Here is a 23,285-nt window from a genome sequence, read left to right on the forward strand (position 1 = left end):
GGTTCTTGGCGCGTTGGGTGAAGGAAGCCACGACAGAACGTTTATGACAGGCTGGATGAACGGAATTAAAATGGAGATACTGTCCAGGGTGGGTTTCTTTTCGGTAAACCTTGAACGAAAGGCGATCACCACAACGTTCAACCAACATGTCCAGGAAAGGAAGACCTCCTCCTCGACAGTAAATTGAATGGATTCCTCCATGCCATTCATATTTTCTGTAAAGGCAAGCGTGTCCCTTTTGATGATGCAGAAACAATCGTCGATGTACCGCAGAAAGACCTTGGGTCGTGGTTAGAATGAAGACAGTGCACGAATTTCTAATGCTTCCATGGTAAGGTTGGCAGTTGTCACTGAGACAGATGCGCCCATGGCTGTGCCATGGACCTGCTTGTAGATCGCCCCCCGGAAAAGAAAATAAGTGTTCTTGAGGCAGAACTGCAACAGCTTCAGGAAATCCGATGTTTCGATAGGAGTTCTTTCGTCTTTTTACCTTTTTTAAATAAACCTTTGGTTGGCGATCACCAGTTTCTTCAACAATGTAAGCAGTACTGCATAAATGTGTGACAGCTTACTCTCTCTCTCTCTCTCTCTCTCTCTCTCTCTCTCTCTCTCTCTCTCTCTCTCTCTCTCTCTCTCTCTCTCTCTCTCTCTCTCTCTCTCTCTCTCTCTCTCTCTCTCTCTCGTGCGTGCACACACGCACACTATGCTGGCGAGACTAACTTCCGACATGGCTTAAACAACAACCACGGAAAGATGCAAAAGCCCCTCAACATCCCAGGCCCAGTCCTTGCTGCGTCTCACTCACTTCTTCTTCCACCGCCAGGTACTCCTTGTCGTCAGGGGGCAGGTCCACCAGGACTGTGCCCGGCGTGCTCAGCACCAGCGTCGACGAGGTGGCTGCGAAGAGAGGGCGGTCAGATCGAGGCCCACCCGTCCGCCCACCGGGCACCCCACCTCGGCCTGTGAGCAGCTTCTCGATGCCCTTCATGAGCTTGTGCCGGTGGCCGTAGGCAGAGACGCCGATCTGCTTCAGCTCCTCGTGGCCCATCTCGGCCAGGATGTCAATGGTGATCTGAAAAGGGAGCCTCCGCTGCAGACGCCCGATAGCTGCCCCGCCCCACATGTACGCACCATCTCCTTCTCGAAGAGCTCGCGCAGGTGCCCCAGGCCAATGCTGCCCAGGAAGTGCATGAACTCTCGGTTGTGGGCAGTCAGCTCGGCCAGGGGCGCCCCCCCTTCGCTCGTGGCCTCGTGGCCCGCCCGCTGCGTCGACAGCAGGCTCAGGGCGGCCGGGATTTCCGCCTCCAGGGCTTCCAGCGACAGCGCTGACAGGGGTCCCGGCACACTGCGTGCCCAGAATGCTGCTGCTGCGGCCAGCATACTTGGTAACGGCCTTCCTCAGGCCACCTGAACGTGCCACAGCTAGAGCGTGCTCACTAGTGGGCCACTCACCCACAGGACGGGTGGGCAATTGGCAAGGCGAGGGGAGAAGGTCTGGCAACGATAATCAGATCACAGGGAAATGGGGAAGACAAGTGTAGCACAAAGGGGAAGTGGCAGAGAGGATTGTGCAGGTCCCCATGCCTGCACCATTATAGTCGGCAGCCCGATGCTGCTGACGGGGACGCTGCCTTGGTGGCTACGACGCGCAAGCATGCGGGCTCTCGCACACCTCCCGGGAGACCCTCCCCTCACAAACCGAGGCGATGTGCGAGGCACATTTGCTATTCCTAGGGCTTTTCTGCTGAGGTCTGGAACTGCGCAGGTCGGACTAGGAGCTCAAGAGGCGAGTCCCCTGCCATGGGACGGACTGAGTGTGTGGCCACAGATGGCTTAATAACGAGCTCGTGGAGCTTAGGACAGCCAGTCCAGTGAGTGTTCCACATTTTGACTGAGCAATAAAACATGGTCTGTTGACACTGCCTGCCTCCGAGCGCATCACAGGCACCTTCCGGTGAGTCGACTGAATTCTCCTTGTGCAATTCGAGTGCTCTAGCTTGCCAGCCGGGTAAAGCAGGAGGCACCAAAACGTCACCTCGGCCAAATTTATTGTGCAAGTGCAGTGCCACAGCTGGCTCAGCATGCCGGACCCACCTGGGCGCAGCTGGCGGGACGGCCGCCGGAGGGAGGGCGTGAGGGGGCATGGCGTCTGTCAGCAGGCACCGCACGTCCTCTGCCTGCAAGCCAGGTGCCCTCACAGGGTGTCCAGAGAAGGGAGCGCCAGCCGAAGCACTCACCGCTGCAATGTCCAGCGGCGTCTGGCCCTCGTGGTTCTTCATGGTCGAGTCCGCACCGTGAGCCAGCTGCACAGACAGAAGCAACAGGCCCTGAAAGTGGTGCATGCCCGTAGACATGCTTGCCTTCCGCAGCTAGCTGTGCAAATAGTACCTTGTTCTGGTGGTGGGGCCACGCTGCAACATGCAATATATTTCAGTGTCATTTAATATCGCCAACCTCTTTGGCCGGAAATCTGGGCCATCCAGCAGGAAAGCCTGCATCCAACCGGTGAATCAGTGGGGCCAGTGTGGAGCAGACTTGGGAGTGGCGAGTCAGTCGGCTGCGTCGTGCGCAGCGACTGCCCCCTTAGGAGCCCCGAGAAGGCCCGGACACCTAAGCACAAGTTCTCCGAGAAAAAGGCACCACAGGACCACATTTGCAGGCAGGTCCGAACTGTGACCGGCTGCCAAGCCACCTAGGCAGTGTGGCCCATCCATTAGGGGGCTTGCTGAGGCAGGTCCAAGTGCGCACAGTGCGCCTCTGTGCAGCAGCAGGAGGAGCATGCCCCCGGCCAGCTCGGAGGCCTTCATGCCCTGTGCTCAAAATCTGCTCTGCTTTCACCATTTGCACACACGTCTCGGCGACACTTCAAAGGCCTGTCAAGGATCCCATCTAATGTTTCATCTGGGATTACAACTTTTTCAACACAATGCAAAAGTTGTTCATTCAGCAGTACCGGAGAACATTACAGTTGAACCCCTTTATAAGAGACACGTACCGGGGAACAGTTTCTGTCTCTTATATCAGATGTCTCTTATAAGCAGGGAACCATTTTTTCACTTATTAATCAGACCCTAGTTCAATGTGGGCACCATATGACTAAAATAAGCTCAAAAGAACGCTACAGCATGTTGCAAAAGATCCATTCTAATTTATGTTTGGCCCCCAGAATTTATGAAACAGTTCCGAATCTTGTTTGCTTCATGACTGTATTTACACTGTATTTTACAACCGATTCTGCAAGCTTTTTTTCTTTCCTCGTTTGTGGAAGATGAATCGTACATGTTGAGTTCACAAGCCTGATGAATAGGCAGAGCGCACAGCTTCTTCTGTTGTGGGCTCAGGCTATTCATTATGCTTGCAGGACTCAACATCTGCGATGCTTCTTGATTGGTAGCTATGCGAGTAGGAGAACCCGCATGTGCGATCGCACTCCGTCCAATAGATGGCAGTAAGCTTCAACCACTTCTGTAAGTTGCATTTCCATTGGCAGGGCTTCTCATCGTCATCTCATAGCTGACTGAATGAACCACTGTGTGTTTGCTGAAGTTATAATAAATAGTGACTGCAGGCGTCTGTCATTCACCTGTGCTTCCAGGATGGAAGCAACTGCAATTAGTGACTGGTGGCAGTGCGTCTGAAGTTAAAATGTCTGTTACAAGCGAGAATATTGATTAAAGTTCAAGGATGACTTGTCCCTTATAACCAATCTTCTACATCCGATGTCTGTTATAAAAGAGGTCGATTTAATGGGAAAGATAAGGCAGCCAACCATGTGGGTCAATAGTGTCTCTTATACCCATTTGTCTCTTACATCAGTGTCTCTTATAACGAGGTTCAGCTGTACTGCACAACGTTTAAATAGATGCTAACGAGTTCGTGAAAACTCCCCCAGCTTTTTCATTTCTTGGTTGGTGTTTCTTTTTTCTTGCTGTTTCTCTCAGGCTGTTTGATTTCAAAAGGTAGGTAATGTTGCCTGCATCTCTTGCTTTGTCAGCAAAGCTATAAGCTGAAAATACTAAATCAGCAACTGTTGCTGCAAGCTTTGCCCTTGTTTTTCTCCTGTTGTCAATCTCCTCTTCGACAATGCGTATTTTCGCCTGCCTTGCTCCTGCAAGCTGCTCTTTCTTCGAGAATAGATTTCAGGTTTTGGAACGTCTATCTGCTTCGATGTAAATAATCATTTGCAGACCCAGCAAACAGGACGATGTAACAGTCGCATTTCTTTTTTTTTTTCTTTTTCCCAGCCTAGGTTCTGCTCACAGCCATGATATTAAAGTTGCTATGAGAGAGAAAAAAATTTTTGGTATAATAATCTATCACGAAAACAAATAACGTGATCCACCATAATTTTTTATAGTGTACCGCACAATGTGGAATATAGGCTGAGCCGGAATATAGGTCGACCCCTTACCTCGCAGCCGAAAAATGCAAATTAACAATTGGGTACACAGCATCGTTTTACTGAGCCTCATATTGTTTCGTCCCAGATAACTCATGAGGGTTGTCTGAAATGTCATCAGACGACTGCTTCTCGCTGCAGTCCAGGAAATTGCTTGTGCAGCACTTGCTAAACCCTCGCAAGACCATGCCATCGTGAAGCGAGCGCAAAGCATGGGACACTCGTGTGTAGACCGTAGCGAGAGCCAGCCTGTGCAGGCGGCCAGCAAGCATGTCACACGATGCTTGCGGGCAAAGGTCGCCACTTTGTACAGCAGCACAGCTGCACGGAGCAGCACCCACGAAACGAAGTCTTGCGAGCACTGCATACTAACGCCAGTAGCGTACACTTCTTCTGGTGACACCAAACTGGCGCAAGGAGGACGCGACGTTGGCTTTGAAAAACCCCCAGCTTGTCTTTTAAACGCTGCTGCGAACTATCACCAAGCACCTAACTCATCTTGAGCAAGAAGAAAATAGCATGCACACACATTCACTGAAAGAGAGAGAAGCAACAAAACAAAGATGGCGGCGCATACAATTGTTGGTGGTGGCGATGGTGCCTTTGCGGTTTGGATGGACTTGGACTGCCCGATTGCCATATGACAACTAGAATTATGCCAGTGACCGCTATATAGGTCGAGGGGTAACTTTTCGGCAAACTTTTCGGTAAAAAATCTCGACCTATATTCCACCTTATACGGTAAGTGAAGATGGTCGAGTGCACTGTATGGGACGTTGGGGGTGGAATGACCCAACAATCAATGCTACCGCGTTACAAGCCTAGAATCACAAAATCAGAAAGTGTTAAAAACTTACTTTGCACACACGTGCACGCATGTCCCCCCCCCCACACCCACACACACACACACACTTCAATGGGGAAAGAATGGCAAATACAAAATTCATTACAAGCAAATTTAATTATATCAAGGTTGGACTGAATGTGCTCACACACATAAATTAGTTCCCAAGAGAGTAAAACCTGATTTTCCAATAAATAAAAAAATCTGCCAAATTTGCCAAAAAAAAAACCAGAGAGAGAGAGAGAGAGAGAGAGAGAGAGAGAGAGAGAGAGAGAGAGAGAGAGAGAGAGAGAGAGAGAGAGAGAGAGAGAGAAGGAAACTCGCTCTACACCCTCTATAAACATACAATGAAGTTGCCTGCACTGCCGTTACAGGCTGTGCATTGTTGTACAGCCATGGACAAATGAAATGAAAATATGAACCGGAACATACAAATAGCGCAACTTCTTTCCGTGCAAGTCAAAATGACGAGTGGCCCAATTATAAAAACAAAGTTGGGAAATGCGCTTTCCCCCATATTGGACCTCCACAAACAGTACTGCTCTCATTTCGCTTGTTCATGACTGTACACGGCTGGTATTCCCTCCAGAAGAGAGCCCAAGCAGACCCAGAGAGACCCACCAGCAGCGCGCAGAGCTGTGTACGACCCTTCTGGGCTGCCTCGTGCAGTGGTGTGAAGCCCCACCGGTCCGTCGCATTCACCACTGTGTTGTACTTGATCAGCAGGGCCGCTATGTCCAAGTGCTGCAGGGAACCGGGGTTGGCACACCTGAGTCCGCAACCTGCACAGCTGCCCCACAACTGGCTTCCGGCATGAGGGGGGGAAGCTGGTGGGCTTTTTTTTTTCCCAGGCAGGGCCGAGGACAAGGCTCCCCCCTTCCAACAACCCACCACCCCCTCCGAAAACCATGCCTGGCTCAAAAGGCGACTAGGATGAGCGTCGAGTACGGTGCCCACACACAGGTGTCACATCGCTTCAGATGCCCTCGTTTCAGCTGCCAGGTGCCCTGTTCTCAGCACCATGGGACCCTATGCTCAGTGTGTCCAAAACGCAGAGGTCACGATGGATGCACTGTGAAATCTATTTGTGTTCTGCAGAGTGCAAAGTATTGGCGCAAAGGTGCAGCAATGCTGCCATTGGCATGGTTCTGTGCACCCCCCCCCCACATCACCCAAGCGCTTCCCCTCTGTGAAAGCTGCCCTTGAAGTTGACATGTTGAAGGCACAAGGCGCTCACCAGGTGTCACCTGACCTGCACTGGTACAGTTGCCCTCCGGATCGAGCGTTCCGGGCTCAACAAGGGTCGTGTGCGCGTATGTAGGCATGGGTGTAAGGAAGCAATGTCGCACTGTTCCGGTGCAGCTTCTTCCAGTCTCTTCTGCCTCCATGACCTTAAAGCTGCCTTAGCAGATCCTCTGTCACGCTAGCCCTGTTCCAATCTTAACGAAGCTACCAAGAGACTGCTTCATGCAGACAGCATTGAAGTCAACAGCGTGATGCCTGCTCGGCTGTCTGAACTCGGAAACAGTGCCAGCACCACATACTATCGTTGCAACGAACTTTTCCTTTTACTTAATTAAAGGGAAACTGCACTCAAATTTCCGACAACGAAAAACAGGCTACACAAGCACTAAAGGAACACAATCAGTTTGGCGCATAACAAATCTAATGCATGCTTCACTGTCCAATGACAAACCTGCAGTCCTGGTACATACGAAAAGTGCTGCACCGAATGCCAAACAAGAATAGCTGAATATATTTTGCTACACAGAGAATGTGCTACTGTCAGCCCAAATCACTGCATGACTATGCTAGTTGCTGGCAGCACTAGCCCGCAATTTAGTTTTCTTCCCCCCCCCCCCAGAATTACTCAACCCCCTAGGAAATCCTGCTAGTTCAACCCTACCACTAGCCAGAAGACCAATGAACACATTTCAGCTCACACTTCGCCCCAGGTTCCAGATTCTACAGGGAAAAAAAGTGGAACCAAGGGCTACCGCCGAATGATCCCTTGACCTGATGAGCACAGAGATCATACCCAGGGTGGCGCAAAGCTGTGCTAACCAGTGCATAATGGGGTCATAAGACAATCTGAAAGCACTGGGCCGGGGCCCTTCCCTCAGCTCTGTTCCAGCACGAACTTGTAACTTTCGCACCACCAGGAAAACAGTCATTGTGGAGGCCACAATCGCCCCGTCATGTTTCTTGGCTTGGGTCAGCAGCCTGGGCCAATCAGAGACCTTGCCAGAAAGTGGCTTCAGCTGTTTCCCTGCGGGCAGCTCGACGCTTGAAGCGCTCAAATTGGCATCCCTACGATCGGGCGCTTCGCGGCCCCTTTATGAGGGCGACGTTTTGCTCGAGCTCTCTGGAGCCAGGCCGGTTCCTGCTGCCTCCGGGTCGTCACGCTGCTCGCTCTCTCAGGGGGCAATTAAAAACGTCCCGGTTGCACGTAATAAAAAAGTTCAACTGCAAAAGGACCTTGAGACGCACCCCGTACGAGGACGCATTGTGCAGTGGAATGAGCCCGCCTTTGTCCTGCGCATTGACGTCTGCCCCGTTCTCCAGCAGCAGCTCAGCAACCTCCAGGTTGTTGTACCCAGCTGCACAGGAAGCAGGAAACATCAGTGGTGGCCCACTCCCCAACGCAGCAATCGTGCCAGCACTGCACTGGGCGCGGCCACAGCCAAAAGGGACCTCTCCCAGCACATTTCCAAACGAAGTGGCACCAAGGGGCCGCATGGGCCTCTTTTTCAAGTCTGACATTTTCAACAAACTTGGGTACGGCAAACAACGCGCCACATCGAAAGCACTACAATCCCTGCCATGCAGCAGCAATGGACAAGGCCTAGACAAGGCAGCGCCCATTAAGGGGGGACGTGGCAAGTAAAACTACTTTTGTTAATTGTGGACCAAATTTAGCCAACTTAGGAGATTTTATCTAGTTAACTAACCTACCTAATAACAAAACCTAAATCAGTTAAAAAATATCTTCTATACTTTCTGAATTACCAGACTAACTACCTTCACAGAGCTGTTGCAAGATTAACTAGGCAAAAACTCAACAAGACTTGTATGTCAGCATCACCAGGAAGGGCTATTCTGTGCAAGGAAGCTATTTGATTATTGCTTTATTTCCTTTAGGTATCCAAAAAGAAAGACAGAAGTTTCGCTTTCTTTTTGACACGAGACTATTTCTGATTTCGAAAGGAAGGTGAAACTTTTCTTGTTCTTTCTTTATGCCTGAAGGATATAATGCAATAATCTAATAGCTTCCTTGCACAGAATAGACATTCTGATCACACTGACATAAAAATCTAGTTGACTTCTTGCCTAATTAGTTAATTATGCTGGATGCAAGTTTCGGGTAATTAGTCTTCTAACTTAAAAAGCATAGAAGGTATCTTTAATCTGATTTCAGTATTTTTGTTAGAATGGTTAGCTACATAAATGCGCCCTTACTAGGCAATAGCTTAGGTACGTTTTCGCAAAAGGGGGTGTGGCTGCTGCACTTGACAAAAAAGCATGCCATTGGTGGTTATGCTGCATTACCATCAATGTTTTTCAATCAAAAGGCCGCTAGCAAGTCAAATACCAAGCTATGTTGCCAGCTTTGTAATCCGACAGTGTCGAGAAATGATAATTACCTGAAAATGACGCCAGCTATTCTCTAGTGATCTTTGGTTCAGAGAAAGGGTAGCTTTATTCCACCAAAGCTTATTTCTGAAGGACCCTCGCATGTCTAACAGGTGGACCTGGCACTTTCAGCCGGTTTCCAGCAGTTTCGGTTTCGTTCTTGCGTTGCGAAATTCACATTTGGCGCTACTACGCAGTTACCCACCTTCAAGCCGATTTCCCAAGGCACCTCCATTGCCCACTACTGTTCCTCGAAAAATGCACGCCGCTCGTGATTCCGCTTACTTCTGCGATAACAACTTCCGCCGAAAGTCGGAAGATAACACCCAGTCGTCGGATATCAGTTCAGACGATGACAGCACTTCCAATCGGCCAGTTTGTAGGAGGATCATAGTGCCGAACTCTCTTCTTTCACAGCTGCTGGGTGAAAGCTTGCTGGGCATGATTCTAGCGCATCGCACCTTTTTCCTGCAAGGATGGCTACCATAGCGAGTCAGAAAATGACAATAAACTGCAAATGAAAGTTCAGAGAGACAAGTGACGATCAGAACGTCAACAAGCATCCACCACTGAGTTTGGTTTTTAACCCCATGAGGACTTCTTCGCATCGCTTGCTAGCCTTGAATCTTGTGCTGGCCGTAATGATTGACAAGGTGTTTTTACATCACGTGGGAACTAAATGGTGTCATTAATGTTGTCAAACCACCCGATTTCTTCCAGAGTACCATCCAAAATTGCGAAATTCAGAATAGAGGTTGGGCTTCACCACAAGGTGCGGGCACCACATGTGCTGGCAATATCTGACAAATTGTTCCGAGCAAATTAATTTTTTTTTCTAGGACGGGTTTATGAAATGTTCACCTTCAAAATGTGTATTTTAAATTTTCTCTTCTACTGGTGGTTTGTTACACGCAACTTCTTTTCTTTTATTTTCTTCCGACGCCTGGACAAAAATTTTGTATTTGATAATTTTTTTTGCAATCATTATTCATAGAAAAAATGATTAAAACTGGTGTCATTGGAAAGGGCGTTGAATCATCTGCATTTTATGTCACTGCAATGTGTGCCTAGCCAATATGTTTACCACAGAAAAAATGTTTAATTCTTAGGCCCCTAAAAAGCAGTCAATTTCTCGCGGTAACGAAAGAGTTCCAAACAGGCAGGAATAAACGCACAAAAAAATTCACACGGGCCCCAGTGGCCCGTACATCCCTACTCAGGTGGGGCACAGGTGCTCATCCTTCATGTCTGACACTGAAACAGCCAGCTAGCAGCAACTGGGTCGTGCACTTCCAACGTAGAAAAACGTGCCAACTACAGTCTGCCAGGACAGTTGCATTACGACCACGCCAACAGTATTTGAACCACCAAAGGAGATACCCGCACACAAACATCAAAACAACAAGATCACGTTTTCATGTTGCCGTTTAACGCCTATCGGACACGGAGTTCCGATGATTTCAAACATCCCGCAAAAGCTAAATACGGCTCCTTGCGGACAACTACCGCCATCTGGCGTATTTATTGACAACTCCTTTTTCAATATTAGTATCTTTTGTTTACATTTCATGCGCGGAGACGGCGCCGATTGAAATTTGAATTCACAATAGTTGTGTTGCACAAAAATGGCGTCCATTTCACAGCATGCTCTGTAAAAGTGAACGGCTGTCGCAGGGACTTCGGCAGCTGCTGCTGCTGATTTTTGTCACCCTAGCAGCAGTGATGACTCCAGCAACAATGTGGATTTGTCAGATTTTAGTTCTGATGAAGACGCTCCTCAGACAGGTGCTGCCAGGTAAGGTCCGCTGTTGAATCGGCCCCGTATTTATAAACAAAACGTGCTTCCTATCTGAAGACTGTGGTTTTACTTTCATATATAGGGTCTGGACAACATGTTTTGCCAAATGCACCCCGCCATATCGCGTCGTCACTATGAAGATAGCCTGGTGCTCATGTCAGGTTAGCGCTGGGGAGCACTGTGCACCGCTTCTTAGGAGCGCTGGATTTTTCTTTCTTGTTTTTTAGCACTGAAGTGATGAGGATTTTGTGTGAGAACACAAACAAGTACGCTTGGATGCACATTTTAGAGAGACCGACTTACGCTTGAGTGGCTTCGACTTGTATATCTTAGAATTCTTAAAATATTTTTTTTTGGCTCAGTAGAATCGCCTATATACAAAGTGTGTATACTTTTTTAGTGCATTTTTTGTATATTTGACCAATAAACTGTAATTCTTCACAAAACTGCTGTAATGTGTTTGAAAGAGCGATCTATAAGCTACAATTTCATGCATGGCAATACTAGATGTGTCCCGTAGTTCAAGGGGAAAGACAGTTTTGTGGAAGCACTTAAAATGGGCCGCATGTAATGAAAGAGCGAAGTTTATTTCGAGCATTTTTTTCCACCCATGCGCTTGAGATGCGACTTTTCAGTGCATACCAATACACAGACAGTTGTTGCATCGCTGGCACAGCCAAAGTATCTCACAGGCTACCCCCGAAATGCTGGGCAGAAGAACCAAGGAGTGAAACTGCACTGCAGCAGTGGTTTCAGCATGAGGCTATACCACAGACACTAGTTGTGGAAATACTTTGGCAAAATAAACAGAACAAAGTTTTGTATTCTAGTGCTTTTGTTGCCCTGTCCCATGCTTTCAAACGCACCAAAAATTATGCTCACCTGACCACTACAACTCAAAGTATTATGGGTGACACGGAAGAAAAACTGGTTCTGACATAACGAGGAAACAAGCTTGGACACGCAGGCGGTGGATATGGTCATTGCGAGGACTTAGAACACTAGTGCCCAGACAGCTTGCAGCAGGCCTCACCTGCCAGATGCAGTGGCGTAGAGTTCCTGCCCTGAGAGTCGCGACAGTTGATGTTTTCAGCCGTCACCAGCTTCATGACCCTCGCAAGGTTGCCCTTCTTGGCCGCATCCAGGAGTGCAGCATCGCCTGAAACATGGGCCAGCCTGCTGAGTGCTGGGCTGTACGACTCACGCTGCCACAAAGACATGGGCATCCTTCCCAAGAAAACCATACGTTTGAGGCTGTACGCAATAACGAGAGGCACCAACATCAAGCACACCACGTTAGCCTCTCCACCGATTTTACGTGGGCCACGAAGACAATATACAACCCCGTTTAACTTGTAAGAATTGGCCCTTGGTAACTCTCTCAGCATCCATTCCGGCTTAACTAAAAAAAAAGACACACACCGATAAACTTTCCTGGCGGTGGCTTTGGTCAGCAGCCACCCATCAAAACAAACAAATCCTGGTGACATCGCAAGAATAAGTGGCTGCTGACTCACCATGGTTTCATAGGTCTTTCGTAATACTTTTGTGACCGCACCTATTCCCATCAATAGTATGTTATCGATGAATACGAATTTGAATTTTGGTGCTCTCCAAGCACTTCTGGACAGCTAACGCCATCAAAAGGGTAAAAGAGGAAGTATTTTATCAGGTTTGCTTTTGAGTTCCTTTTCTCTCCACCGCAAGGGGGGGGGGGGATTTTCAAAGGTCCTTTGCAGTCAGGCGCACATGGTTTCAGTTGTAGCGTTGATGCCGCCTGCCCATGCCCCACGGGCACGGCGAATTTTGATGGATTCCGATGAATCTAAGCTGTAATCTCTGGATGATGGTAGCAGCACTGACACAGACGACTTCGATTCGTCAAGACTTCAGTACGGGCGGTGGAAGTGCGTCAAACCGCCCCGGAGCGTCAGCGATATCCACCGGCAAGTTTCCCTTTCTCCTCAGGTCGCTCTATCGCTGCCGTGCATTGATGTAAACAGATCTGGCCTGTTCTACAGGCCACAGCTTTTATCTGAGGGGTGTCGACTTCAATCGGGTGGGACCACTTGGCACTGGCTGCACAGTGGAGCCAACTTTCGTTTCACCGCCTCGAGAAACTGCTTCACACGGTGGCATGATAGGCACTAGTGCTTTTATTTTTGTATGTATGTAAATAACTTTCGTACTTACAGAGCTCACATTTGCAGTAATATTCTATAACGGCCTTGTATTTAAGTGCACATTTCAATTTTTTTTATGTTTACCCTGTGCCAAGTACCACGGTCACAAAAGCGTTAAAGGGACACTGAAGGCAAAAACGAGGCTGGTCTAAATAGATAGAGTGGCATCCCCAGAAAACGAATATGCCAGTCTTTGGGGCAGTACCTTCAAAATAATCTCGTAAATACAGTTAACCGATTTTTCGGACGACTAATTTTTCGGACATGCTTGATTATTCTGACTTTTCCCCGGCACCAGGACACTGAGCTTTTTGGGGGAGCATTTGCTTTCACGGACTGGCTAATTTTTCTGCCATTTTCATGGTTCCTTAAGGGTCTGAATAATCAGTCATCGACTGTGATAAAAAAATGAAGCTATCAGTTGGCCAGCAGATATGATCTTACAGCGACTGAGCGGATGTGCGAAGAGTCATGTGACGAACGACAGAACAAGAAGCGCACACACAAACTCTCAAAGAAACATGTAGAATCGTTCTCTGCACGTTAACTTTCATAAGTCATGATTATAAATGTACAGGTATAATACAAGCCATGCCGACATTAGCAAGCTGCCAAGCCGCGGCGCCAGTGGCGGTTGCGATGGCTATTGCAGGTTTAGTGTAGTCACATGCCTGTTATCTCCTTGTATACATCATTTCACGGTCCCACTCTTCTGTGGACAGTAATTTGCGTCTGATAGAACAAGCTTTTTGCCCCCTCATGCAGCGCCGTCTGCCTGAACGAAGTTTTTACAGCAGACCGGCAAGCGGCCCACTGTTAGAAAAACCGTTCGTTCCGGTCAAAAACCGGGCAGGTGGCAACCCTACAAGTAGTTCCCGCGTATCTTTTGGTGGAATTGAGCAGTTGCAAGTTTGCGCCTGTCCTGTTGCATTTAGTGTTTCACCTGTAACGAGAGGGAAATCTGGGCCAGTTGGTTAGGCATCAGGCCAAGACGCGATCCTCGCACGGCAGAGGCAAACAGTGATGAGGGAAGTCAATACTGCCGGATCAGTACAGTCCAGTTTAACACACATAAAAGAGCCCTCTGAACACGTAATGAACTGCTACAAGAGGAAAATCTCGTCTTGACCTTTTGCACTGATAAAAATGATTCCATTTTTAATTAAATCTCGACACGACAAGCTTGGCCAAAACTGTGTTTCACTCAGTATAACCATAAGACGACAAAAAGATGGCATAATTAAACATTACCCGTCCAGCCAGGCAAATCCCAAACTGCAGCATAGACGTTACATGCACTCCCACGACTCGCTGGATATTTCTGATATCTCCCACCATGCCGGATTTAAATATAATTTTGAAGGCGTAATGTCGACAATGTCATGCCAAAAGGGGGCTGATTAGTTTTACAGTTAAACCTCAATGTAACGAAGTCGGTAAAATTCGTAATTTACTTCGTTACATTGAAATTTCGCTACATTGAAATTCGCAGTTATAATGAAGTGTTCATCCCGTGAAGCGTTTCCTGCAAAAGAAAACGTGGCACGCATACACGGCTGGTGCACTGCTTCTGTTTCTATCGGAGCTTGACTGTCTGCGCAGTCATCAGCGCGAACCGCATGAGGCGTTTTCTCTCCGCAAAAACGCGCCCCGCCAGCCACAGGCGCGCTGACGCAGACTACCCGCGCGATGCAGGTAGCTCCAGCGACCGCTTCTAACCGCTCGCTAAAACGCAACTCGAGGGGCAAGTGAGTGGGGCACGCGGGGAAAAAAAAAAAGGATAACGTGGGCGAAATTTTTACTGTAAAAAGTCATACGCGCCGCTTACGAAAGCGCCCATCTAAAATATCCTCTGCGGCGGTAAGCCTAATCGTCTCTGGTGGGGCCAGCCGGCATCCCCGAGCGCTTCGAAGCTCCCGCCATAGGGTGCGCACCTCCCCATTGGCGAAACTGGTCAGGCTTGTCCCACTGCCGCGCGCAGCGCGAGTCACTTCCTGGCTGACGGTAGAAGCCGCCGCCGGCACGCAATCGCGGACGTGGTGTGAAAAGAACGCGCGCGCAAAGCCCGGAAAGATTCACAAATGCTTGCTGGAACGACGAAACCTAACAAGCAAGAGCGAACTCGAACAAAGGGCAAAGCAGCGGCATGCGGCGGCGGCGGCCCTGCCAGAGGCGATTAGGCTTACCACCACAGAGGATATTTGATGGGCGCTTTCGTAAGCGATGTGTATGACGTTTTACAGTGAAAATTTTGCCTATGTTATCTGCTTTTTTTCTTGCGTGCCCCTCTCGTTTGCCCCTCGAGTTGCATTTTAGCGAGCAATTAGAAGCGGTCGCTGGAGGTATACCCACATCGTGTGGGTGGTCTCCGCGGCTGCGTCAGCGCACTGTTGGCTTGCGGAGCGCATTTTGTGTTTTCGCGGGGAGAAAACGCTCCATGCGGTTCACGCTGATGCCCGCATAGACGATTAAGCTCCGACAGAAAGAGAAACAGTGCGCCAGCCGTGCATGCACGCCACGCAGTTTGCAGGCAAGGGGCTCGCTGCATCCGTGGCATTGGGCGGCCCGTGTCGACCTTCGAGTTTTATTGAGACCCCATTTCAGCCCTTGCGTCTCCCAAAATCTACCTCTACAACTTAAATTTTGTGCCTAGTTCTCCACAGAACTTCGTTACAGTGAAATTCCGGCAAACGGGACTTCGTTACACAGAGGGTGAAAATACATGATGTGCATACACTTGAAGTTACAGAAAAGTCCTTGGTTCATTACATTGAGGGTTTCGTTATATTGAAGTTCGTCACACCGAGGTTTAACTGTACTGCGTGTGAGTGCGTGTGTGTGACATTCGAGTTGCAACGTGAAGAAAACGCATGCAACGCGAAAAGCCAAACGTTGTTGACAAGCATTACTTGCAATTGAAAGTGCCCTCGGCGCTGTGTTCCGTAATGCTGGGGTGGTAAAAATTTTTTTTGATATATACTGCTTTTTCCCCCGTTACGGAACTTGATGCCGAGGGTAAGTCGAGGTAGTTGGCACACTGCCTATATTACCGAACGATGCATCCCCACTTGCCGCCGCTCTATTACAGAGACCCCTTAAGTCCAGGTAGTTGGCACACTGTCTATATTACCGAACAATGCATCCCCACTTGCCGCCGCTCTATTACAGAGACTCCTTTCCCTGCCCAGCTTTGGAATGGACAGCAAGCTTTCCACACCTTCGATGCAGGCGCATCAATCCAATCCGCTCACCCTTGAGCAGGTCGGCCACATCCTGGTCTCCGTCCCTGACCAGGTCGAGGGGCGTATTGCCGTCGCGGTTCTTCTTGCTCGGGTCAGCCCCGTGCTGCACGGAGAGCACAATGGAGGTCCCGCTTGCCCACCACCCTCACCCCACTCCTCGTACCTTGAGCAGCAGCTTGACAATGTCATACTTGCCCTTGGCAGTGGCCTCGTGCAGTGGCGTGAACTTCCAGAGATCCGACACGTTCACGCTGGCCCCATGCTGCAAGGGGGGCGGGGGGAGCGTTGGTCAGCAGCCACACAGCCGACAGCCGGCCCACTCACCTTCACCAACAGGTCGGCAACCTCGTAGTGGCCGTAGGAGCAGGCATTGTGCAGGGGTACCAGGCCCCTGGAAGGAGAAGGCCCAGGTGTCCACCACCCCCCTCGAACAGGGAAATCGGGTACTTTACCCTTTGTCTTTGGCATGAACATCCGCCCCATGCTGAAGCAGGTACTCAACCACCGCCACACGGTTGTACCCTGCTGCAAAGTGCAGCGGGGTGGACTGCCGGCCATCCACATCCCGGCAGTTGACGATGTCACCATGAGAAGCCACCAGCTTCTGCACACGAATCCATTGCAGCCAAGCACTTGAGACACACAAAAGGCCCTTTCGCTTAACGCGCTGGACATGCAGCCACCTTTGTGGCATTCGCACTGGTAGAACCAACCCTTGCCATAATGGGAAAAATATGTTTCCTTCACAGGCATAGCGTGCTTTGACATGTTTTCTGCCCTGCCTATTCTCAAGCAAATATGAATGGAAACCAAGTTTCTTTATGCAGGGGTGCGACAGCCGAAATGGGATTTGGAGCAATTTTTGAGGGAGGAAAATCTTAGTTTTGGTGCAGATTATGGGAAAGATGCCTTCATTCTGGAGGAGCAGAATGAAGGCATTCATCAAAAATCAGTTATGAGTGTTGTACCCCTCCTCCTAGTGCCATTTATCAGCTGCCACTCCGTAGACCTGGTGGCCCCCTGGGTGCCACTTGTTCGCACTACAGGCCTTGTTCCCTGATCCAGGGCGCTCGTTCTGCGGCTTGTGGTGCTGCGGCCACTTTGCTCCCCACGGGCTTGCCAAGGCGCCAAGCCCCCTGTGCCGTTCACTACTGGAGGAAGATGGTCGAGTGCCCTGCTTGTTCTGGGCAGTACGCCACGGCTCTTGATAGGTACAGCTCAAGTAAACACATGCAACGAGTGAATTCGAAGTGCGACCCCTCACTCTACACAACCCCAGCCCATTGTTGTTGGCACGCAATGCTCTTACAGAGTACCTACCATTGGCCCATCACTTTCTGATGTTTGATAAATCACTCACCTCAGAGTTGTGCACTAACAGAACAATGCCGAACGGGCTTGCTAGGGGTGTCATTTCTTTTGTGGAAGCCTTGTTAGTGATCCCAGACTGGCACGCGCCACAGCAGCATCACAGACGTGCAGTTTCTGCCAAGGCTAATCTGGTTGGCCCACAGTAACCACATGCAAAGGAAAACTATTGCTGGTGTGGCGATTTTGCAACCAAATTCAAGTCGAAGGCGGTTCAATCGCACTGGAAAGTTCCTCTGGCACAATGACAGTGGCAGGAGTAGCAGGTGGATTCTTAACAGAATTACCAACACAGCTGTGCACACTGAGGCGGCAGCTGCCTCCGAGAGAAGCCCACTACCCTGCGAACCATTCTTGGCTCCTCCACTGCCCTTCCCCATTTCCGGTCCCTGCTGCAGTCTCAGGGCAGCAGCCAGCGCCACAGTGGAAGACAACGGTGTGGGCACACTGCGACACATGTGCGGACACAGTGGTTGGAGAGCCAGGCATGCATTACGTGTCCCTCCCAAGACTGAAGAAAGGCACCGCTGACCTTCACCACTTCCAAGTCGCCAGCCTTGGCAGCCTCGAGCAGATGGAACTCCGTGTCAGCACTGCCCCGCTGAGGTTCTGCACAGACATTCCGTAGCACACGGTCACCACACTACGAGCTAAGGATGGCAAGTGGGGGCTCTTTCCTCCCTGGCTGCTGCGTCTTGTCTTGCTGGAAGAATGAGCCTCTGGACTGCCAAATAAAGCCTGCTGCTTTATTCTTTTTTGAGCAAAGGAAGGCGATTTCCCATTGGGCAGGTCGCCTTAAATGCCTTCCTGAAAAACAAAAGTGCGGCCTTGCATGTGCTCAGACAATATTGGCAATGAATCGACACAAGGAAAATCTGTCGCCGTTCCCCTCAAACATCCTGCACCATCACTTCTGAGGAAGGCACAAAACGACATCATCAAAAAGCAAGAGCGAACACAAACTAGCCTGGGCAGGGGAAGCACCTTCCACACGTCCCTCCCTTGCCTCTTTCACTCACTGTCACTTTGCGAGCAACGGAGCCCTTGGTATGTGGCAGGTAATACAACTACACTACAAGACACATCCCGTTTTGACAGTATATCAGCCCCGTCCGCTTTACCATCTGCTACAGTAGCACCTCGATGATACAAAAAATATTTGTATCACCAAGAACAAACTAAGTATGGTGAAATAGCAGCCACCACTCCTTTCCTGCTCAGTTCATAGTACTGCCCTAGATGGGCAGTGGTACTCACTTTGGAACAGGACCAATTATGAACCCTCTGAAAGCTGTCCTTTGTAGTGTTCCGCTCGCGACTGCACCTCATTTCTATGATACGGGCGCATGCTGAAGGCTGGATGAAAACAGTAACTTATAAGACATCTCTTTCAGCACTGACAGCAACTCAAGCGCCACTGGCTGCCGAGGCCCACACAGCTGCTGCTATGTTCTTCCAAACAACATGATCAATCAAGCTCAAATTTTGCGACATTGGTTGTTTCCCAATCAAATACAAGTCAGCTTTCATCTTGCTGGATTAGCTGTTGGTGCAGTTGTTGGCACTCATCAATGCTTTTGTTAAAGGGACACTGAAGCCAGCTAGCAAGTTGCATACCTGCCAGGTTTGCCGGGATGGCATTAGGGAGATCTTACCAGGGGGGGGGGGAGGTTGTAGCAACAACAGAATGGGTAACTTTACACATTTTTTTTTATTTACTTACAACATAGCAAGAAATGAACTGTTTCTTCGTCCTAACTACCAACAAGCTACACCACTCAAATGTTCGACGTGGCTAATGCCGCCCTTTTCAGAAAGTCCTGGAAATAGTACTGCAAGCACAATACAAAACAGCAGGAACTGAACTGTTTTTGTTGTTTCGTCTAAACTAACAACAAGCTACACCACTGGAGACTTGCTAAATCTTCAGAAAGGCCGTCCAGAACGGCCGTGCTCGTGCGTAAATGAAAGCGGGGGGCGGTGCTGCGTTTCTATAAACAGTAAACTAACAATGGGACAAACAGGTTCACCGTCTCCACATGGCCGACTATGCTTTTTAAGCACTTCACTGATACCGATGCCAATTGGTGTCGGGTTGGATTGTCAGGTATACCTCCCGCACATTGCGGCCAGACTGGGAAAAAGATTTTGCCACAGACGGGTGCGTTTTCGGGAGATTTTTGTTTCGGTCATACAATCGTACAAAACCATGAAAATTCGGGAGTCTCTGGGAAAATTCGGGAAACCTGGCAGATATGAAGTTGGGCTCAGATGAAAGTTCAACTGCCCCACAGCCCTCTCAGCATTTATTCAGCAGCGAAAAATGCTTTAATTGCCGAGAAATTTCCAATTGAAAAACGCATTTCATCCCTTATGCCATTCCATGATGTTTCGCGTGACGCAAATGGAGGCTGGAAGCGAGTGAGACAGCGGTGTGGTCTAGTAGGAAAACTGAAACCTACGAAGCGGACCATCATGGCCGCAGGAGCTACTGGTCGAACGTTCGCCGCATACGAAAAAACAACTCGCCCACCCTAAACAACCGTATACCTGCCGCTCTGTGTGTGTCTATCTTGGTGCTGCACAGGATGTGCGTTGTGAAATGTGAATGTGCCACGCGGCCTTTCACTTTACCTACAAAGCGTCTAGCACACAGCACGACCACAGTGAGGGGGCACTCTCTTGCTTTGCATTCTTGTTACGGATAGTCGTGTTTGAGTCGCTTCGATGCACTCGGCTGGACTGCATGGCGCCATCTGTTAGCTTAACTTAACCTGTAACCGGGCCCAATGCCAGGTGTGAAAACGGAGCCCAGGTACTCCAGTGTACGAGCACCTGAATGGCAGTATGCGTGCATTGGCTTGCTATTACCATGCAGGCATGGGTGTGCACTTTCATCCAAAAACTCGAAAATTACATTAGCGAGTTTTAGTATAGCGTTTGCTGTGTTTGCATACAAGCAACGCTAAATTTTCACATCCCGCTACATCGGCACCGCAACGCAAGTTTTAGTAGAATGTTTCGTTGGTTTCCCGTTGCGATAAGGTAATGCTTATTGTGCCATATGTTGAATGTTTTGCGAAGCGAGTTGCCCATCAGCCCATCTGCCGGAAGTGTGCCTAGAGCTTTTACAAGCGCCCAAACTACTAACAAGCACCTTGGTGCCAGTATTGAGTGAAGAAACATGCATAACATGATATATATATCATTTTACCTAAATACACTATAGTGGAAGCATAGCAGCTATTTTGCGCTACTGCACACAACATCCTGAATTAAAAGACCTAGCCTGACACATACATTTTGTTACTCTTCAAGACAATCAAGAAATGGGTTTCAAACAAGCACATTGTTATGGCACGCACTCTGAGGCCGGAGCACGAAATTAACAGGCGATCGATTGCCTCCTGCCCACTGTAAGGGTAGCACTTGCTTCATGCGATTTGCAGGGCAGAACAACAGGCCACTTCCAGTGTTGCCATTTTAGTGGTTTCCCCGCTAAATTTGGTGGATTTTAAGTTCATTTAGCGGGGAGAAATTGCAGGCATAGCGGCTAGTGCATTTTTTAGCAGATTTTAGTGTTTTAGTGAGTGAAAGTTCAGTGGGTTTAGCGGAGTTGAGCAAACAAAAATAAATATTTTCGAATTGTGCAGTTTTGTAAGCTAGTCAGGAGGCGTCAGTTACCTTGCTGACTGTTAACTGTTTTCTTGGAGCAGAGCAAAGGGATGAAGACGAGGCGCAGACGGGACGGGACGTGTCCCGTCTATGCCTCGTCCTCGTCCCTTTGCGCTGCTCCAAGAATGCTATACCAACACGCCCATGCTTACACCTTGTTAATTGTTGCTCTGAAGATACCTTCTCAGTTTCGCCTTGTATCTATAATAGAAAAATGGGTGTTCCTCAAGGTAGCACAGATGTGGTAGAGACAGCAACAGAGCATCACGACTGCCAGGCGGACAGACACGACATGTTCTGAGCTGGAAGTCCGGCGGAAACTTGCAAACTCTGTTCTCTGAATTACGTCTATGCACCACAATCGAATGCAGAAGTTTAACGATTGTCCAGCAGGTTGAACACACATACACTAAAAACAAAGCTGAGAAACAGGCTAGGGCCAGACACAGTTACGCCATGGTCAGAGCTGGGCTGAAAAGATATCGGAGTGTGGACTGATTACTCTAACTGCTGTGTGTGTGCGCAGCAGTGCAATAGTATTCTTTTCCTCATTAGTAAAATCAATTTATTAGTTCATTCTAAATAAGTTCAATAAATTTAGCAAAAATGTCGCTTTATGCACTATCTTCTCCCCACCATTTATTTCCCACTTCGCTTTGGGACCAATGTTTTATAAGTCCGTGATAATAGCTTTGAACTTCTCAATTAAAAAAAAAACAAAAAAAAAACAAAGTAGAAATCATGAGAAAATACTCCAGGCCACTTGAGACTACGTTAATTGCTTCCGGTCTATTTATTCTTTGCCATGTTCACACTTCTAAATATAAGTCAGGGGATTCTTTGGCAAATTTCAGAAAATATTTGGTGGATTTTAAAGGTTTTTTTGGACCTGTTCTGGTGGGATTCTTCAACATTAGGTGGCAACACTGGTCACTTCACTCCGGCACAAGACGGCATTTTTATCCAGCACACTCTACATACTTGGTATGGGGTTGAATCGTCGCTAGTGATAATTCCAATCATATTGGGCACAGTCCAACCACAAGAGTATGCCATCGGATTTCATCGCGAGGCGAATGCGACCCCAACACACACGCTTCAGCCGCCAACCTGGCCAAAAAGCTTCGTTCAGGCAGACCGCGATGTCACGGCAATTCAGAGCTACGTGTGGGCAATGTGCAAACCACGCGGCACATTTAAAAACGCAGGAGCAAAAAACTTGTTTTATCGGACACAAATTACTGTCCACAGAAGGGCGGAACCATGTTGACTGACGTGCTACTTTCCACCATGATGTAAACAAGAAGTTATGCAGGCCCCCTAGCGTATGCACGAACAACAGAAAGACATAGCATACGCTATTCTAAAGCTCTCTCTTCAGATTTACGGCTCGACAGATGGGCTCGCGTAGTGCAGCCTTGGTTAGAGCCCCTTACTTTTTGCGGCGGAACATTTCAAATTCTGCAATTCTAGTTAGGGGAATCTGCAAAATTCTGCGACAACATTGAAAAGGCATAAGGTACATGTAACAGTTCATTTATTAGGCACTTCAGACTCCCAACATGCTAGATTTCATTATTTACAACTGAAGGAAGCTGTTGTGGCTGTGCATCTGGTGATGCTTTGTGCTTTCTTCACCAAGAGAATGGTGCTTGTTATACACGATGTCACCGTAGCGACTGAGCGACCTTTCTGCGTCAACAGAGTTGATTGGCACTGACAGGCATTTAAGGGCAGTCAGGTGTTCCATCCCAGCCCAGAAAGCCAGGACATCGAAATATTCACTTGGCTTTTCTTGTTTAGAAAGAAATAGTGCCAAGTCCCTGTCACTAGACTTGAGGTCTTAAGAAGATTTCAGGTACACTTGCCATTCAGCAGCTAGGGCTAGGGATTCTTCCCCAAGTCCAGGAACAGCCCCAATCTCTGACCTCTTCCCTGAGAGACACCCAACTTGCAGGGAATCCAAGCACCTCACACTCTTGAAGAACTTCCAAGTGTCATTCTCCAAGTATGCTTCCAGCATCCCTTTCAGACTACGCCTTACAGACGCCACTTCTTATGGCCAAATAAAAGTGAGTTGCATGACGGTTCAGTGGCATGGTTGCAAGCCTTCATAGTGGCCCCAGGCAGCCTACATAACTGT

The 23,285-nt window shown here is 48.8% G+C and overlaps 1 protein-coding gene across 2 annotated transcripts in view; it reads right to left on the reverse strand.

The window, feature by feature from the left end:
- Positions 1 to 23,285, reverse strand: part of Tnks (tankyrase) — a 110,677-nt gene that overhangs the window by 37,429 nt on the left and 49,963 nt on the right. Inside the window, exons 11-23 of one of the 2 annotated variants that reach the window (XM_077688219.1) lie at positions 18,000 to 18,076; positions 16,552 to 16,703; positions 16,424 to 16,490; positions 16,263 to 16,361; positions 16,109 to 16,202; positions 11,708 to 11,833; positions 7,734 to 7,843; positions 5,865 to 5,987; positions 2,238 to 2,303; positions 2,095 to 2,177; positions 1,132 to 1,345; positions 955 to 1,072; positions 806 to 897 (exon numbers count right to left, since the gene is read on the reverse strand). In XM_077688219.1, coding sequence (XP_077544345.1) covers positions 806 to 897; positions 955 to 1,072; positions 1,132 to 1,345; positions 2,095 to 2,177; positions 2,238 to 2,303; positions 5,865 to 5,987; positions 7,734 to 7,843; positions 11,708 to 11,833; positions 16,109 to 16,202; positions 16,263 to 16,361; positions 16,424 to 16,490; positions 16,552 to 16,703; positions 18,000 to 18,076 — 1,421 coding nt within the window. Of the gene's footprint in view, positions 1 to 805; positions 1,073 to 1,131; positions 1,346 to 2,094; positions 2,178 to 2,237; positions 2,304 to 5,864; positions 5,988 to 7,733; positions 7,844 to 11,707; positions 11,834 to 16,108; positions 16,203 to 16,262; positions 16,362 to 16,423; positions 16,491 to 16,551; positions 16,704 to 17,999; positions 18,077 to 23,285 lie in introns of both variants that reach the window. The other variant, XM_077688218.1, reaches the window with a different exon arrangement.

This window comes from Haemaphysalis longicornis, unplaced genomic scaffold (genome assembly GCF_048455015.1).
Source record: "Haemaphysalis longicornis isolate Haplotype H1 unplaced genomic scaffold, Haemaphysalis longicornis Haplotype H1 scaffold_1, whole genome shotgun sequence".
Taxonomy (NCBI): domain Eukaryota; kingdom Metazoa; phylum Arthropoda; class Arachnida; order Ixodida; family Ixodidae; genus Haemaphysalis; species Haemaphysalis longicornis.